The sequence below is a fragment of the Anomaloglossus baeobatrachus genome, chromosome 4 (genome assembly GCF_048569485.1).
Source record: "Anomaloglossus baeobatrachus isolate aAnoBae1 chromosome 4, aAnoBae1.hap1, whole genome shotgun sequence".
NCBI classification, from domain to species: Eukaryota; Metazoa; Chordata; class Amphibia; order Anura; family Aromobatidae; genus Anomaloglossus; species Anomaloglossus baeobatrachus.
The window spans coordinates 380,710,509-380,731,169 of record NC_134356.1 but is presented as its reverse complement, the minus strand read 5'-3'; the positions used below and the strand labels follow the sequence as shown (position 1 = coordinate 380,731,169).

General features: G+C 38.2%; 1 protein-coding gene across 4 annotated transcripts in view; it reads left to right on the top strand.

The window, feature by feature from the left end:
• The window catches only part of CACNA2D1 (calcium voltage-gated channel auxiliary subunit alpha2delta 1), a 1,186,557-nt gene that overhangs the window by 1,124,027 nt on the left and 41,869 nt on the right, over positions 1-20,661 (top strand). For all 4 annotated transcript variants that reach the window (XM_075345217.1, XM_075345220.1, XM_075345219.1 and 1 more), the window contains 6 exons: positions 6,924-6,965; positions 9,852-9,923; positions 11,098-11,250; positions 11,333-11,385; positions 12,567-12,622; positions 20,376-20,505. In XM_075345217.1, coding sequence (XP_075201332.1) covers positions 6,924-6,965; positions 9,852-9,923; positions 11,098-11,250; positions 11,333-11,385; positions 12,567-12,622; positions 20,376-20,505 — 506 coding nt within the window. The remainder of the gene's footprint in view (positions 1-6,923; positions 6,966-9,851; positions 9,924-11,097; positions 11,251-11,332; positions 11,386-12,566; positions 12,623-20,375; positions 20,506-20,661) is intronic.

The following is a 20,661-nucleotide window of genomic DNA, read 5'->3' as shown; positions in this document are numbered from 1 at the left end:
GTGTTAATGTAGTTTTTTTCATTCTTAAAGGTGTTTGACAACTGCTAATGCTGCAATATTTACAGAATTATCATTTGATTTAATTCTTTATGTGGCTTTATATGCATTGAGACTGAAGTTACCAATAACCTTAGTGATCCCCCAGCAATATTAATGATATGAATGTAGACACATTATATATGATATACAGTGGCGTAACTAGAGTTTGATGGGCCCCAGTGCAAAGTTGAAACTTGGCTCTTAACCACAGCACCCAGATTTCCCTTGATCTGAAATCCCTCTATCAGCACCCAGCTTTCCTATGTTCTGATATCCATCTTGTCCTCGGCACCCAGCTTCTCCATACTCTGCTATACATCTTTCCCTCAGCACCCAGCTTTCCCATATCAGAGCATGGGAAAGCTGGGTGCTGAGACAAGATGTATAGCAGAGCATGGGAAAGCTGGGTGCTGAGGGAAAGAGCCTTTTTCCCTCAGCACAAAACAGTCCCATGCCCTGATTGTATCTTTGTCCCCCCTCGTATATAGTTCTCCAAATACAATAATGGCCCCCACATAGCCTTTAATATAGTATAAAGAGTCCCACATATCCCTTCATATATTAGAATGCACCTCCATAGTTCTCCATGTATTATAATGCATTTCCCATAGTCCTCCATGTATCATAATTCACCCCATAGTTCTCCATATATTATAATGCACCACATAGTCCTCCATATATTATAATGCACCCCCATAATCCTCCATGTATAAAGTAGCCCTTCAATTATTATAATGAATTTTTCATAGTTCTCCATATATTATACTGCACCACATAGTCCTCCATGTTTTATAATGCACCCCCATAGTCCATGTATAAGGTAGGCTCCATAGTCCTCCATATATTATAATGTAGCCCCCATAGTCCTATATGTATTATAACGCAACCCCATAAAACCTCATATTGTATTATGTAGCCCCATACTCTTCCATGCATAATGCACCCCTATATCCCATGTATAAGGTGTCTTTCATTTTGTATTATGCAGCCCCGCCAGACCTCCATATATAATAATCCAGCCAGCCATTCCAGTCCTCCATGTATAATAATGCAGGCAGACTTTCCAGTCTTCCATCTATAAAATTGCAGCCAGCCTCTCCAGGCCTCCATGTATAACAATGCACCCAGCCTCCCCAGGCCTCCATGTATAATATAGCACCCAGCCTCTCCAGACCTCCATCTATAATAATGCAGCCAGCCTCCCCAGTCATTCATGTTTAATAATACAGCCAGCCTCCCCAGGCGTCCAAGTATAAAATAGCAGCCAGCCTCTCCAGGCCTCCATGTATAATATAGCAGCCAGCCTCTCCAGGCCTCCATGTATAATAATGCAGCCAGCCTCCCCAGGCCTCCATGTATAATAATGCACCCTTTCCAGGCCTCCATGTATAATGCAGCCTCTCCAGGCCTCCATGTATAATAATGCACCCTCTGCAGGCCTCCATGTATAATAATGCAGCCTCTGCAGGCCTCCATGTATAATGCAGCCTTTCCAGGCCTCCATGTATAATGCAGCCTATCCAGGCCTCCATGTATAATAATGCAGCCTCCCCAGACCTCCATGTATAATAATGCAGCCTTCCCAAGCGTCCATGTATAATGCAGCCTCTCTAGGCCTCCATGTATAATAATGCAGCCTCCCCAGACCTGCATGTATAATGCAGCCTCTCCAGGCCTCCATGTATAATGCAGCCTCTCCAGGTCTCCATGTATAATGCAGGCTCTCCAGACCTCTATGTATAATAATGCAGTCTCTACAGGCCTCCATGTATAATAATGCAGCCTTTCCAGGCCTCCATGTATAATAATGCAGCCTCTCCAGGCCTCCATATATAATAATGCAGCCTTCCCAAGCCTCCATGTATAATGCAGCCTCTCCAGGCCTCCATGTATAATAATGCAGCCTTCCCAAGCCTCCATGTATAATGCAGCCTCTCTAGGCCTCCATGTATAATAATGCAGCCTCCCCAGACCTGCATGTATAATGCAGCCTCTCCAGGCCTCCATGTATAATGCAGCCTCTCCAGGCCTCCATGTATAATGCAGCCTCTCCAGACCTCTATGTATAATAATGCAGTCTCTACAGGCCTCCATGTATAATAATGCAGCCTTTCCAGGCCTCCATGTATAATAATGCAGCCTCTCCAGGCCTCCATATATAATAATGCAGCCTTCCCAAGCCTCCATGTATAATGCAGCCTCTCCAGGCCTCCATGTATAATAATGCAGCCTTCCCAAGCCTCCATGTATAATGCAGCCTCTCTAGGCCTCCATGTATAATAATGCAGCCTCCCCAGACCTGCATGTATAATGCAGCCTTCCCAAGCCTCTGGCCACCGTGTAGTCACTAATTTCTATTAAAAAAAACAAACAAGTACTCACCCTCTCTCTTCCTTCCACTGCTGCTGTCCTCACCGCTTTCCTCTTCCACCGCTGCTCGTCCTCCCCTCTTCTCATTCTCCCGGTGCTGCGGTCGCATCCTCCCGTCCTGCGCTCTGTGCACTCAGCACAGCAATCGCACAGGAGGGACGTCATCGCGCAGGCACAGGGGGAGAATGATGATGCATAGCGTGGTACCGGCCGCGCTATGCTTCATCATTACTGTGCGCGGTGACGGGGGAGCTGCCGCAGCTGCTGATACCAGGCAGGGGGGCCTGATGCTGCCGCTGACACCAGGCAGGGGGGCCTGGGGTCGACGGCGGCAGCGGGTCATATAGCGGCCGTGTGGTCTGTGATAGATCAGCGTAGCTCCTCTCTCACTGAAAGGAGTTGGCTGCTGATCTGCCTCTAACCTCCCGGGCCCGGTCGCAATGGCGACCGCTGCAACCGCGGTGGTTATGCCCCTGTATATAATATATATATATATATATATAGCACTTTCAGGTCATTCAAACAGACCCCGTTAACAGATCAAGTGTTACTTCATACACTGTATTAAAAATCCTCAGTGTCAGTTATAAGCTGAGAAACTCTCCAAAGTGCCTGATCACTCTCAGCATTAAAGTACTCTATCAGCACAGAATGACTGTTAAAACTATGTAAAAGCGTTCCGTGAATCTTGGTGCAACCAAACTTTTATGTGCGTGTTCCCACTTGCTTGTTTTCCATCTATTTTTTCACTTTCTTTGGCTCTATGAAGTTAAAGCTGTCAATAAAAGAAAATGGGGGTGAGATAGATGGATAACAAGAAAGTGTTAAGTTTCACTTAAATACTTGGCCCTGCCATTATGCACCAAGCTGAACAAGGAATGTGTATCAAACACACAAACTGGAGTACTTTTTCCATAACAAATGACAATATTTATTATAAATATAGAAAAATACACACATAGGTTAAAAATAGAATAATACATCAGTATATAAAGGTATAAGGAGGACCTCTGCCAACAATCACCCCCCACATCAGTGTATGTATGCGCCTAACCAATAAATGCAGTTCAATATCTGCATCCTCTATACTAGCAGCAATCAAAAAGTGTATCCCTCAATTCAAGAATGAACAAAATTTGGGAATCTGCTGTATGAAAGTGAAGGGATAAAGCTCCACTACTGACCAAGGGTAACTACCAAGTTGCATAATAAATAGCAAAAAATATAAAGAATTCTTTAAGGCTTACCCATATTTAGACAGAGAGGGGCAACAGGCGCAGACAGTGGGGGGAAGAAAAGCGTCTCCCAGTCCCGAACGCATATTGCTATCGCTTCCTCAGCAGACTGGAGGCAAGGGTGGACTCATTATATTCCTTGTTTGGTGAGTACTTCACTGTTGGTTTTTGAGCTTTAGCACGTGTAGTTGACTGTATTCAAGGAAGGTTGGTAAAAAGACACTAGATAAGTCTCCATCATGGCTGCATGGTTGCTCAGTGGTACCACTGTAGCTTTGCAGCACTGGTGTTCTGCGATCAAATCCTACTATGCACAACATTTGCAAGGAGTTTTTGTGTTCTTCTCATGTTTATGTAGGTTTATTTCCATACTCTTAATACATACTAGGTCATTGGAATGGTGAAGAGTGTTGAGGAAATTCAGAGAGATCATCCTATTTTATATCTGTCCCTATGGTGTCTAAATGCTGAATGTGAACTATCACTTGAGAAGTTAACTCTCCTTATAACTGACAATATGGCTTGTTAACACTGTGTATGAACTAACCCATGGTCAGCCGATGGGATCTATTTTAATGAGCTCAAAGTCGGTTTTTCATGCTGACTCTTTAAAGAATATCTACAGAAAATGCTAATGAAGGAGGATTAATCCTGTGGCGCATCTTTTCCCTCAGAAGTCATGGTTTGCATCTTCTAATCATGACTTCCTGGGTATGATTGCCAGCCAGCATACAATAATGATTGTGGTAGGACCATTATTCAGACTGTTAATCATGCCCTTGTAGATGTGATTAGAAGGTCCAAGGCAGGACTGGGAAACATGTATGTTTTATCCAACCCTCATCATTGCCATTTTCTGATGGGAGTTTCTAGCTAATAAAGCCTGAATTATGAAATAAAAATTCATGTTCAGGATTTAAAATCCACACAACCATAGGCTAAGATCCAAAGTTTAATTTATTCAGAATCCTATTTATGCCTTTGTTAATATGAACATATCTTCTCAAACCAAAGACAATCAGAGAGAACATATTTAATTGATTGGGGAAATAATAATATGGATAAAAATTGCATGATCTCACCCCTGCGGTCACTAGAATATTTATCGGGGGAAAGATGATAACAGAATGTCTTCTCTTGTTATTTCACATACAAATTCTCTCACCTACAGCTTGCAATTATCTGCTGATATTAATGTTACTATAGAGGTTCTCTTGAGCTTACACAGGTGTATTGTATACTTTTTCTTGTTCTCATGTTCCAATGAATGTTAATTGTTTACCAGGTAGTGCCCTACGATATTAGTGGTATAGCATTCCATAACTAGAGTAATAAGTCACAGCATAGCGTGGAAGCCTCAGTCTGGTCCTCCGCACTTCTCCTTTTTCCTTTGACCTTTGCATTCATCCTATTTCGCCACTTAACTCCATTTCGAAACTTCAATTCCTAACTAGGTCTCTGACATCATTGTCCTGCCTGCCTAGGCTTTGGGTTTTGCACATTGTAACATCACAATGTGTGACATGCGGCATGACATGCAGTGATGTCAGTGTTCTTGTCACAGACGGAAGTTATGGTATGGAGTAAAGTTAGCTAAAAAGAATACATTGACAAAGAAGAGAAGATAAAGCACAAAGAACCAGACAGCAGACTGTAAGGGTGACACTTGAGCGTTGCGGTGACATTGTTTTATTTTTATTTTATTTTCACCATTTGACCTCCATGGTGCAGCAAAATAGCTACTGCAGCTAGCCGCCATTTTGCTGAATTTGTGCAGATCAAACTGCAAAAAAAATACTTTTTATCAAATACTATTTTTTTTAAATTCAAGAATTCAGCTCAACTTGAAAAAAATGTACTCATCTCTACTATTAACGCATTGCTTCACTAATATATTTATCATGTGAATAACTACAATGAATCCATTAGCAGTGAATTTCATTTAGAATCCGTTACACCAAGCATTGCACACGAAGTAAATATAGACACTTAGCGTGCAATGCCTGGTGTACATGATCCTGAGGCCCCCTTCAAAAGTTAGTGAAAATACACACATATTTCACTGGTGTGATAAAGGTGTGTATGTGCCTCCGTGTGCCGTTATTTTGGCACACGTGTGATCTCCGTGTGCTATCCGTGATAATTCATGGCGATCAGGCACTTATACTCACCTGTCCACACCGCTGCTGTTTGTGGTGCTTAAGTCTCCTGCGATGCTGTCTCCAGCCTCCGCTGTCTCCCTGCTGCAGCTACCTCTGGGTTGGTATTGAAGTGAATATGTATGAGCATAATTAGCTGGCCTGGAAGCAGAAGATAGCAGCGGCTGAAGACAGGATTGATGGAGACAGGTGAGTTTAGAAAGCTTTTTATTTTAATGTATGTGTTTTCTCTGGTATGTGTTTCACGGATCACACAACTGTGTGGTCAATGGGATATCTGTGATGCCAGAAAAAAAATCGACATGTCTCCATGCGGAGCACACAGACATGCGTGTACACTGCATGGAAACACGTCAGTGAGAAATCACTGATGTGTGCGCAGGCCCATTGATTTTAATGGGTCTGTGTATGTCTGTGATTCTGGTAAGTACAAAAACTGCATATGTACCAGAATCACTGACGTGTGAAGGAGGCCAAAGGGAGATTTCATTGCTGATTAATTTATTATAGTTAATCACATGATAAATATATTAAACATATATATATAGTAAAGTAATGAGTTAATAGTAGAGATGAGCAGATTTTTTGGGAGTGGAGTTAAATTCTCAAAGATTTGAAAGAGCAATGGTTTTCTATAAGGAGTTACAACAATTATAATCTAATTATAGAAGGAATGTTATACAAGTGGTTTAGCTCTGGTTCAGTCCATTGACACAGGAAGTGTAACCACATAAGCTGAATACTGATCTAATGAGCTACGCAATAAAGTGAGATTGTTTTGCTGTGACATTTAACATCTTAATCAACGCCATTCTCTACTGTAATAAAATGCAATAGAGAATAGGCATAACAAATATGAGACATGAGCATAACATGATTTTAATTATTACTATCAGTATAATCACTAGAAATTATTATTTACATAGTCTACTGACATAATGTTGCAAATTTAAATGACAACAGTCTTTTTCATTAGTTTGAACTCCTGTTAACAATGTGATTTTGTGATTATCTGCCTTTTTTGGAACAATGTTACTTTTGTCTTCGGGATACTCCCAGAGCTAAATGATATTCCTTTGTGTCTTCTAAATGAATACAATTTTCCATTTCCCCTTTCTAGTGCAAGATAGATGAAGTCTGTAACTGTAAACAGGACAGCTCGGTAAGAGTTCTCAAATTTGTATAAAATAGGAATCTGGAGCTACAGCTGTGTTTTCCCAGTCGATGCGGGGATCTGTGATTAGTGATGATTTTAAAGTAAAATACAATATATAGTTTTCTTAAAATATTTCAGTTTTAGTTTGTATTTACGAATTTAAGAAAAGATTTCACAATCAAATAAGCATATCATGTTAATTTTTGTTAGTATGTATGCAATTATTACCTGCATTATTTTGAAGAATTGGATTTACATTATACTGTAACTGCTGGGCATATTCAATAAATACCTATCATTTAGTTTTTATATTCTTTATGTTGCTAATTATACATAGTTTAAGGGAACCGGTCATGGGAATGAAGTCTAACCAAAGTCATGATGATATTAGGTATAAACCTATCTCTGACATATCATATACTGGTATATCTTATATTAGGTCCCTGTTTTTAAATCCGGCTGAAAAACTGAGTCTACATTATTCCCTTCAGATGATGGCTGTGTTATCCAACCATAACCTCACCCTAACAGTGACTAGAGCTGACCTCTGCTGCTGCTGTTAACCTTTTAAATGACACTGTCAAAAGAGATGAGCTTGCTCAAATGGTAAAATTCCGGGTTTGTACAGGACATGGGTGTCCGGGGCTCAAGCACAGACGTTTTCAAAAAGTCTATGTCCAAGTTCAGAATTTGGGTGCTGTTTGTTTGCTGGAAGGCTGCAGCTTTAATGAATGTAGAAATTGCCTGCGCACTGCTGTGAACAATAAAGAAAACAAATTATGTAAACTCCCACCTATTTTTCATAAACAGCACATGTAAAGCAGATAACTATGGGCTGCATCCCTCAGCTGTCTGTTTTACCTTGGTTGGTTATCAAAAATAGAGTGGATCCCATGTTGTGTTTTTTTTTAAATTATTTAACTTAATAATTAAAAAAAAAACGGCGTGGGCTCCTCCCTATTTTTGGTAACCAGCCGAGGTAAAGCAGACATGATGGGAAAGCTTGTGTATATTTGGCCCCTCCAAGCCTAAAAATAGCAGCCTGCAGCCACCCCAGATGTGGCACATCCATTAGATGCGTAAATCTTGGCACTTTGCCTTGCTCTTCCTTACTGCCCTATTGTAATGTTAATTGGGGTAATACTTTTGGGGTTGGTGTCAACTGTGAATTGACAGCTGGCATCAAGACCAGGGGTTAGAAATAAATAGATGTCTATCAAACACCCCCATTAATACCCCTGTTAAAAATCACACACAGAAAAAAATACCGAACACATGTAAAATGTAACCTTGATGAACATGCCTCTGTATCATGCAGAAGTATCCTTAAATTGAGTTTATTGCTTAATAAAAAAAAAATGTTTTTACCAATTTGTGATTTCCTCAGTCTGGGGCCAAAGGGATCAAAAGCTTGACAGATGGAGGCAGGCCCCCAAAATGAAGGTTTCCATGGTAGTAACAACACCACACATACACTCAACAACACCGATTTTCTTTAGCGTGCTGAGGAACAGAAAACTCTTATCTTATGACCTTAACTTTTGACTATCTGGACTATATGTCACAAGCTGTCAGTGTATCTCTATGAAGCCAGAACAATGCAATCAGAGAGTTGCATTGATTTGTGACCTTTTGTGTACTCCATGACACACTGGTGCTGTTAGCAGGTCACAAATTCCTGGAGACTGATTGGAGCAATGCTGGAAACAGATGAAAACAATGGCAGGTGAGTATAAGACATGGGTCAGGGAACTTACATTTAAATTACCACAAAATCACTGAAATAAAATAAGAAAAACACTGGAGGGATGATTTAATTGATATTTCACTCAACCCTTTTACAAGTTGACTGGAAAATTATTCATGGGATTCATTGGAATAATAGCTGTGAATGATCAATGCTACATCCCGCTCATGCGACTTGAATGAAACAAGTCACAACATGATTATAACATTGATATCTCATTTCACTTCTGTCTGCTTACTATATTCTTGACTTCACTTCAAGCATTTTTTCTAGCCCTTAACTGCCATGCATTTAGTTAGAAAGGAAACTTTGATGTAACAGATTTTTTTTAAATGGGTGACACACTCATGACACTCTTTTTTTAAGCACAAGTCAATTGACATTAATAGATTTGTTACCAGTCGAGTCATGCGTCATCATGCAGATGTACCAAATGCCATATGTATAAGCGTTGCACTTCACTACACCGGGGCTCTCTGTGCATAAAGCAGTGCTTAAGTTCTTACAAAACAAGTGATAGCTTATACAAATTGTGCAGAGGCGCTATAATTACAGCTTAGCGCACAACTCAGTTGGTTTGACAAATACCACATCTGTAGATTACAATGCACCAGGACCAGATAAAATCAGAGAGATGAGACCAGTAAATTTTGATGTTCTCCTAGTGACTTCAAACTTGAGTTGTGAAAACTGTATTCACATAGGTTTGTGATTAACTCCAGTAGTCACCAATTACCAGTAATAGGGTCACTGACAACTGATTCTTGACCACTATTACTCATACATTCCCCTACAGCTATTTTACACTATAGCACAAGGTCTTTAAAAGTGGAGCAGTAAAGAAGCCATGACTATAGAGCAAGCAAAATTAGTAAAATAAGTATCAATGAGGCACTAGAGCTCCAGAGCTTACTAAGCGCATACATGTAAACTGCAGCTGCATCCTCCTTGTACCACATGTGACATTCTATGGAACGCCACCAAACTCCCGCTGAACAGGATGTGTTGGATGAAAACAAAGATAACATTTCTCACTTAATATAAGAAGCATATGAATGATGACTAGTTTTTGAAGGAATCAAGACTGATATTATAAAAGAAAAGGAAGAAAAGTAACCTTCTGAAATATGCTTAATATTTTACAGCAATTGGACTGCATAATTCTTGATGATGGTGGCTTCCTATTAATGTCAAATCAAAAAAGCTACAACACTCAGGTATGGATATACATTTTCCTATATACTGTAATTCATCTCTACAGGGGCTGAGTCTCCAGATCTCACAGTGGTTTTCTGCCTGCATTAAAGTATACTTATTTGAGCCAGAAAATGCCTCTTTAGTTTCCTCAGAATATTTTTGAAGATAACTGTAAGTGAAGTATTTATTGATTAGGTTTTAAAATGTTCTTATTAATATTCCTAAACCCTGAAACACCTTAGATGTGAAAGTATTATTTTACAAATAAAATGTAGGAAAATGGATTACAGATGCAAAGCTGTTGTATAAACTTGGCATATGAAATAGACAATATGTAGTTTAATCTTTCGACTTGCAATGACCAAATTAAAACCTTATATTGTACGGTAATAACCCTTTTTAACCAAAGTTATTCGCCTGAACGTGACATTTTTAAACTAAACTTATGAAAATAATTTTGGCAGCATTAATATTTAATATGATATGTTAAACATCACTTGTAGAAAAAGCTGTAAAATTATTTTCAAACTGTACTTTTTTTTATTGCATTTTAATGATTAAAGAGGTTCTATTTTTATTTGCTCTCAATTTCCAACTGTCATGGACCTCACATGGTGAAGTTTGGCAATTTTCTTGGCCAAGAGACAATTCTCGTTGAGCTTGATGATGCTGGTTCTTTTTTCTTGGGAAATCTTCATGGCTGCTCCTCAATTCAAACCAGTGAATTTTCTCTTGGGAATCAACCTAAAAACATACTGAGCTATTAGGGAATGTGAGAACAGGTTGTAATTTGTAGTAAAGAGGAAGGAACATTTTCTACCAAAACATATTTATAGTAACAATGCAGTGACACGACAAGATAACTTGCCTAACAAATCATATTCTAAATACTTGAAAATTCAAATTTAGACATGCAATAGACAAGATGATTATCTATAAAATGAAGGTAGTCTTGCCCTTGAAGATGATGTGGATGGTAAATATAGAACTGAAATTCAAAAGTTCAAAACATTGTTACCTTTTTGCTTGTCAGTGAAATAAATAAATCAAAATGTGAAATGCTAATTTGATCGCATTTGTAAGAGTATACATATAATTTGTGTACCATTTGTGTACCATTTGTCATAATTGTTACATAATTAGAACTATACCTAGTTAGGATTTATAAGTGATACTTAAAATACATTTTTTTAGATTGGCAGATTCTTTGGAGAGATTGACCCAAGCTTGATGAGAAAGCTTGTCAACATTTCTGTATTTGCATTTAATAAGTCTTATGACTACCAGTCTGTATGTGATCCAGGTGAAGAACCAGCAAAAACAGCTGCCCCTCGATCCATCTTTGTGGTAGGTAATATTTTTTAACATCTAGATTTGAAATAGTTTACAATTTTGTTATAATAAATGTGTTTATGTCATTTCATTATAGCCTACCATAGCAGATCTTCTAAACCTTGGATGGTGGGCGTCTGCTGCTGCGTGGTAAGTTATAATTTACATTACCTGGTGAGCAAAGATTAACTCATGAATGATCAATGTTTTAATTCATTGGTTTACATGTGACTTAAAAGATATCTTTTATCAGGATTTTACAAACTAAACTATATTCACATGCTCTTTCAAAGACAAGTTCAGCAATACCTTTATATGACCATTCCATTCCACCATTGCTGTGATATTAGTGTTTGAATTGATATGCAAATGAAGCTGTAGATTGGAAGTCTTTGTCACTCCAGCTCTATTCTCCACCCAACGCCACCTTCTCCTGGTTGACTGACAGCATCAATGGTGTGTGACTTCAAATTCTGATTTATCAGTAATGGAGGAACAAACTGGTCATGTAAAGGTATTGCTACATGCACATACAAATAGTTTGTAAGCTAAAATTCGTCAGGAATCCTTCTGACGAATTCCTTTTAAAGCAGTTTTGTAATGTAAGCAATCTTATTCTATATATCCGGAGGGGGCAATACTATATGGTAACTGCTAGTATCTCCCCTGATAACCAGAATGAAGAGCAGCTAACCATGCTGCAGTGATGGACTCAGCTGTAAGTTATATAGTAATTTGTACAAGAAAGTAGTGTAAATTATGATACATAGTAGCCCCAGATTTTACATTTTGCTGTATAGTTTCATTAAGAGGAATGTGCATGTCTAAACAAACTTGATACATTTTACTACATTGCACACTGGTTTTAGACTGCCATATGAAACGCCAATCTAACTAAAACTCCACCTAAGTCCTTTGATCAAGCTTACAGAGCTGCTCACAAGTTCATTAGGGAAGGAAATTGGGAATCGGCAGAAAGGTGCTAAACGTGTAATATTCCACATGATAGTCCTGTTATTCACCTTGCAATGATTTCTCAGTCTGGATAAGGAAATGTCTCTTTTCCGATCTTTTGAAGTTGCACAGGCCTGTAGAAGGAGATATGATGTCTTCTTCTGAACTCAAGCCTTTGGTGTAATGCAGTAATCCATGGTCTAGTACATCCAGTAACGAACTGAAAATTTTGGTGCATTAATTATTCTACGAATTATTTGTCCTTAACTTTTTTGTTAGCAGTTACTTATTGACATATTACTTATTTCACTTCAATAAAAATGTTTTTTGCCTTGTGTATATATATTTTTTTAATCGCTTCTAAATATTTCTCTTAGGTCTTTATTGCAACAGTTGCTATTGAGCCTTACTTTTCCACGGTATAATGAGGCAGGTATGTGTGGTTCTCCTTTTATTACTGTTTATTAGTATTATGTTAAATTATTGGTGTTTATAGTAATAAAAGAAGTTATTGATGCCTTCGGTTATTTTTGTTTGTAAAATGCTTTCCATTCTTACAAATGTCAAATATTTTTTCAAGAATCTGATACTAAACTTTCTGAAAGTTAAAGGGTTAATCCCATCTCCTAAAGTAATGGTCTATTGCAAGTGTATGCCTTTTTTAGGACCCCTAATATTCATGGAAACATTATCAACTTTGACAATGAAGGAGAAAAATCCTGAAGTTGCACTGCATCACCTTTCTGTAGATAAATGTAAACATGCCAGGGATAAACATATCTATCCTATTATAAACAATACAAATAAAATCAAAAGAGTGCAGATTAACTGGACTATGTGATGTTTTTCTGCTGTAAATCTATGTTTCTATGTTTCTTCTTCCATTACAGTAGCACTCTTGTCCACCATTAGTGCAGGGAACTGTAGTTCAATTGAACTAATTGAAAGGGACCCAGACAACTGATACATGTTGTCCTAGCAGAATTTCAGAGAAAACATACTTTTAAAAGCCAAACATGGATTATACGACTAGGAGGACTAATCCAAGAGTTATGTTCCTATTGGCTTCTCCATGCTCAACTCTAGTAGACCGTTGGCTCTATCACTTAGATACCAAAAGGAGACAGTTGCACACTGCATTGCTAAGATATATGGAACAATGAATATGGGAATATAGACATGCATTACTGCTATGAAAAAACATGTAAAAATTGAGATACTTATCACACAAAATTGGCCAGATTTTATGTGAGCCCAACAGCCAGCGGCAAGGTGACCTCATTTTTGTTGGGTCCCTATTAAACTAATGCCTCAGTTTAGATTAAAAAAAAACCCCTACAATTTATGAGCAGACAGGAACCTGCAAATGAAGAATTAAAATCGCCTGAGGCTGAAGAGCAGGAGTGCTCAATCAGAAGGCATAACCTGTAATGTAAGGAAAAGAAGACACATCCTATCTTTCTAATGTGAACAGGTGCAAATTGAATATGAAACATAGTAACTAAAAGGAGACTTTTGTACACTGCAGTACTAAGATATGTGGAACAATGAATATGGGAATATAGACATGTATTACTGCTATGAAAAGACATGTAAAATTGAGATACTTAGCACACAAAATTGGTCAGATTTTATGTGAGCCCAACAGCCAGTGGCAAGGCGACATCATTTTTGTTGAGTGCCTATCAAGCTAATGCTTCTGTTTGGGTTAAAAAAAAAACAATCTGACCAATTTTGTGTGCTAAGTATCTCAATTTTTACATGCTTCTTTTTAGCAGTAATGCATGTTTATATTCCTATATTCATTGTTCCACATATCTTAGCACTACAGTGTGCAACTGTCTCCTTTTTGTTACTATGTTTCATATTCAGTTTGCACCTGTTCCCATTAGAAAGATAGGATGCGCCATCAGTCTTTTTCTTAGATTTCTCAGTATCTGAGTCATATATCAGTCTAGTATACAGGAGCAGGGAGAATTCACTGACGACCAACCTTCTAGACTAAAACATTACTACCTTTCATAGTCTACCATACATGGCTACAATAATAGAGTCTATTATTATTCTAAGATGGTATGTTCCCTGTAAATGCATGCAACAATCATGCATTCTTTTCCACATCTGGTGGTCAGAAGAAATTTTTCTGCCTGGAAAACTTTAAAGGAAAAAGATTTGTAAACCACAGCTTTTATTATCAGCATCTATAAGGATTGCAGGAATGTTTTGGGTCTCAGCATTTGGAATTTTACTAATAAGAAAAAGATGGCCCACTCTTATAATATAGAAGGCAAAGAAGAAAAATGTACAACACACCATCCAGAAAAAGAGAACTTTGCCATATACCCATAGACATATAGAAACAACAAAAACAAAAGTGGGAGTAAGCATAGGCATTGATGCCTATGATTAAGAACTTTGTTTGAAACTCGTCAAGAGTTTAGGGGCTGCATCCCCACATGCATTTTTTATTCTTGACATGCTAATAAAATAGTGAAGATTTTAATGAAGAAACGTCTAGTGCTGGAATTTTCTCCTGTTTTTCATTGCTGCATATGAGTGGTATCAACCACAAAGAACTATATCAAAAAAATCCCAAAAAGGAGCCAAGACAAATGTTATGTGCACACACAGAATGTGGTGAGCCTTCCTCATAAAGATGGCTGCAGCCAAGGTGCAAGATGCTGATGTCACAGCCACTCAACCTCCACACTAGAGGGGAGGGGCGGCTGCTTAGCATAAGACATGCACACTAATAAGGCTTGCACTGGGAGCCCATCATATAATGAGTGAAATGCACAGTGTCTGAACTGTAACCTATAAATGACACCAGAAACCCAGGTCAGGTGGGCTAAACAGCACTATATAGGCGCATCTCGCATGGATACACGAGACGCACAGTGTCTGAATTAAGGCCTATAAATGACGCACAACACCAGGTCCAGGCGGGTTAGTTAGCACTATGAGTACATAACACAAGACAGGCTCACCATTTAACCACCTAAATGCCAAAGGTCCACACACATCCTGCAAAAATGGATAAAATGTGCCATAACTCAAATAGTGAGATATTAGTTTATATTTTGGCCCAAAATATGTAAGCTCGCAATCCGTTCGTCAAGGATTCTCACACTTGCGAGTCCCTACACTGAATTAGTTAGAAAAACCACAAAGAACTATATCAAAAAAATCCCAAAAAGGAGCCAAGACAAATGTTATGTGCACACACAGAATGTGGTGAGCCTTCCTCAAAAGATGGCTGCAGCCAAGGTGCAAGATGCTGATGTCACAGCCACTCAACCTCCACACTAGAGGGGAGGGGCGGCTGCTTAGCATAAGACATGCACACTAATAAGGCTTGCACTGGGAGCCCATCATATAATGAGTGAAATGCACAGTGTCTGAACTGTAACCTATAAATGACGCCAGAAACCCAGGTCGGGCGGGCTAAACAGCACTATATAGGTGCATCTCGCACGGATACACGAAACGCACAGTGTCTGAATTAAGGCCTATAAATGACGCACAACACCAGGTCCAGGCGGGTTAGTTAGCACTATGAGTACATAACACATGACAGGCTCACCATTTAACCACCTGAATGCCAAAGGTCCACACACATCCTGCAAAAATGGATAAAATGTGCCATACCTCAAATAGTGAGATATTAGTTTATATTTTGGCCCAAAATATGTAAGCTCGCAATCCGTTCGTCAAGGATTCTCACACTTGCGAGGCTTCCTTCCCCATAGGGAAACTTTGGTTGTCTCATGGTCATGGTAACCAGAAGTCACTGACCCAAAAGCCTAATGAAAATGTGACAACTCGTAATGCATTCAACTAAAATAATTGAAACTGGAAAAGCCTCTGATAATTTGATTCTATTATTAGATTATAGTAAAGGGTCTTTTAAAGACTTTTCAAAAACCTTTAAGAAATATATTAAACTTAAGTCATTATTAATAATAAACTTTTTACTGTACTAACTAAAAAAAAGAATCCTTTGTGAATTATAAACTCACTCTGGTTGAAGAGGAGCTTAGGCTGAAGATCTAGATTCTTTACCTCCTGTAATGCATATACAGTTTAACATTTACTTTTATATCATTGTTTTTATCAGCTGTATATACTATGAACGACTTTTACTAGAAGTGGCTAAAATATGTTTATTCCAGACAATGCACAAGATTTAGGATCTGTTTTGTCTGACGTGTGATTTATTGCCATGACTTAGGGTCCAGTAAATAATGATCTAACAGACACTTTCCTCTAAGGTGCCACAAATCTTTCCAGTGTCTTTTTCTGTCTCGTGATTAAGTCTCTATAGTTCAGTAGACTGTACTTGTGAGGTAAAAAAGTTTTAGACTTAACAGTGAAGCAAATTTTATCTCTATTATTTTTATATTAACTAAGAGGAATTTGGAAGTTATTTAAGCCACTCTATACTAAAACGTGAAAAGTATAATATATCGATATATGCCTAAATATGCTCAAAGTGTAGTCTAGTGTACATTCACTTTATTTATAGTATATTTTAAAGTATTTTGAAAGCTCTATTCTGTACTGTGCATAATATTCATATGTAGAAGTCCTGTGTGAATATAGTTCTTACTACCCAGCATCCTTGTGGTACAGTGATGGCCACGGGCAGCTGTATGCAGCGGCACTAGCTCTCTATCGTGCGCCACCTGTTTGGCATTGGATAATGAATGGACGGGGTATATATGTCTGACAAGTCTGCCATAAGACCCCTCCTCCCTTAATAAAGCATTAAGCGAAATGTGCATTGGGTTGTGTGGGTGACATCCATTTTGTGAGTTGTGCACTATATGGTCATTTTTTGGTGATTTATCAACACTCCTTAGTGCCTTTAGTGCATGTTTAATCACTTGGAACTCTCCTGACCTACACTGTATGTAAACCCATCTATTTGGTTGTTTTCATTCTCCCTTCTGGGGTATATTTATTTATTAACTCCTTTTTAGATTTCTATTTGTTTGTTACATGTATTTTTTAAAAGATGTCCTAATAAAATATATATTTTTAAATTTTTGGGTTATTGGATATGGTTTTTCTGGACAGTCATGTTTTTGTTAAGATAGTTTTTAACTTGTCTAATGTTTTATATTTTTACATGATGTAGGACTCTACTTTATTCAGCTATATATTCAGTGGATAGAACACAGCATACTGTATAATGGTTTTATATTTTATATATTTAACCCAACAGCTATTTCTCTTTTTTTTACATAATAGAAACCTCAATGTGCAATGTGGTAGTATAGGAAATCAAAGCAGCTGTTAAGTGAAGGTCAGAAAAGTACATGTTGAAATTTGATGAAACTGATATGTTCTTACAAAGCGCCAAATCTGTAGGTGATTTAAACTGTATCCTTGGAGCAATTTGTAATAATATCACTTGGCTCTACTAAGAGACCTAAGGGGAACTACTCATGCTGTATACAAAAAAGCCAAAGGGCAATAATGAGTAAAATTCAAGGATAAAGAAATATGTACTGGAGACGTGTCAGGGAAAGTCTTCTGCCTTGGGGATACAAAACTACTTGATCATTAGTATTCTAGTGACTGTATTGCAATGACTGTAAAAAAATCACCCAAATTTACAATTTAAAGCAGACTTTTCCAAGGTCATTAATGCCAATAGATTAATTCCTTTAAACCTATAAAACTTGTAAAATGTTAGAAACATTAAACTACAGTAAATTTCAGACTTTATTACATTGCAAGAAGGTAATTCCTAATTTCACTTAGTTTTCAAATAGTAGATTTTCTTACACATCAGTGCCTCATGTCATAAGTCACAATGAAGAGACTTGCTAATCTTTCCAGATCAGCTTGGACTGCATACAAAAAACAATACAATAACAATACTGGTTTACATCCTAATTTTGATAATAAGCGCATTATGTGGAATCTTCAACATCTTTTTACTTCAAACCCACATTTGTGTTTATACAACTTTCTAAAAACTGTAAAACTATGCATGGAGGAAAACAAATTCTGAATTCTAGTGTATAGATAATTCATTTACCGTAAAGCACCACTCCAGTATTTTTTATTCAGTGCTGGAGTGGTACTTTAAATCTAAGTCCCCTGTCCCTGACCTTATATTCACCCTCCGGCTTTTACATCTTTTTTCGGAGCTGCTCCGGTCCTACAGCGCCATCTTCTTCCCGTCACTTTTTAATGGCTGGAAGTCAGAAGTTCTGTCACCACCACTGGCTGCAACTCTATGAGAGCCAGAACGAGGCAAAAATGTGATAAGTGAAAAAACTATGATAAGTAAATGAAGGCAAGTCTTTTACTTATTACAGTTTTTCACTTGTCATTTTTTTAGCAGTATTTTATATCTCTTTACCATAATGGATTTTACCATTTGATATTTATTAATTTATAAACACATAAATTAATCACTACATTTTCATATATTCATTTGCATTTTTTTCTACAGTAATATACTCAAGGCAATTATTTTTAATATAGTGTAGAGACTCGTAAGTATGGGGACACTTGATGTTTGGTTACGAGCTTGCGTATTTTGACTAAGATATGGACCAATATATCATTTTACATATTTTTTTTATTGCACAAGTTTCTGCAGCATGCAGCCAAGACCCTTTGGGGTGTCTTTCTTGTGGGATGCACTTATATTGTGCTGGGCAGCCCGCCTGATCTATTAGTATGGGCATCATCAATAGGCTGTAAGAGAGACACTGTGCATCACACGTACCTGTGAGACTGGCACCCTATGCAAATCTCATTTGTGTGAATGTTTAATACCAGCAACCACCCCCTCCATGAAATGGTAGACTGTGAGTAGTTGTCTCATAGGTATTCTGCACCTGTGTTACCCCTGCCTTTATTATAGGGGGCCTGCTGCATCCTGCTAGTACATTTTCTCTTTGACCCTTATTGGCTAATGGCTGTTTCTGGTGAGTTTTTCCTGACTTTTAGCAAAGAAAAATGTTCACATGTAGCAATGGCCAATCCAATCACCTTATTCAAACCATATAGAGCACCTTTGGGATGAGTTAGGGAAATGAGTTGGACCCGTGCCTATAGCAATAACGATGAACTGTTTGCAGATTTGCAAATGAAATGGAGTAAGGTCCCTAAAGATGTTTTGAATACCCTAGTGCTTCAATGCCCCATCAATATAAGGGCAGAAATTAAAGGGAACCTGTCAGGTCCAATATGCACCCAGAACCACGAGTAGTTCTTGGTGGACATTGCTAAACCCTGCCTAACCTTCCCTGTATACACTAACATAAATAAAGAGATCTTTAGAAAAAGTATTTCTAAAGATTTTTATCGTCTGTTAATAAACGAAGGGACTAGTCGCAAGGGTGTTGCTTCCCATGCTAGTTGGCCCCATTAACATGTTAGTACGCCCCTGTGGGCGTGCTAACATGCTAATGAACGTGCAGCATCAGAGGATGATCTCACTCACTTCTCCGCTGCCATCGTCGCTCGATGCTGGATTTCGGCTCAGTGCGCATGACCCCAGAGTTTCGGTCAAACTAAAGTAGTGCGCATGACCTAATGTCCAGGATCATGCGCACTGATCTGAAACCAGCGTCGGGCAGCAATAACAGCAGAGAGGTGAGTGAGATCATCCTCTGATGCTGCGCATTCATTAGCATGTTAGCACGCCCACAGGGGTGCCCTAACATGCTAATGGAGCCGCCTAGTAAGGAAAGCAATGCCCTTGGGCTCATTAGCATATGGTAAAATATCTTTAGAAATACTTTTTCTAAAGATCTCTTTATCGATGCTACTAGTTGCTAGAACGGTTAGGATGGGATTAGCAATATGCACCAAGAACTGCTCATGGTTCTGGGTGTATATTGGACCTGACAGTGTGTATAGAGATGGGGAATAGTGAAAAATGTAATTTACTCAAGAAAATTAGATGAAATAGCCTGGATGTCCTGTAGTAAGTTGTTAATTTTATCAAGCAACTCTTAAGAAGGAACTGTTTTTCATAGCTCTGGAGCCCCCTGACTTCAATGGAATCCAGTTTCTTCAAGTTAGTGGCAGAACCTTTTTATTGCTTTGATAAAGTATTAGAAATATTAAACAAAAAATAAATCATTATTTCTGAGGCAATGTTGTCAATAGTTCTAACAATTTTCTGACCCTAGTAACACAATATACATGTTTTACAGTTGAACTTGATGATGATGAGTTTTCTGCAATTTTGGCAAAGCAAAGCTGTATTACAGAACAAACACAATATTTCTTTGAAAATGATAACAGATCTCTTAGTGGATATCTAGAATGTGCCAACTGCACAAGGTAATGAAAATGTTTATTTTGGTAAACTATTTTGTATTATTGGCAACAATGAAAGTATATGACAATAAATTGTTTTTGGGGAGTCCATCAGAAAAAGTAAATGTTAGCGCTTACTAATGCAAGGATGTAGCCGAAAGGAATGTTGGGGCATGAGCT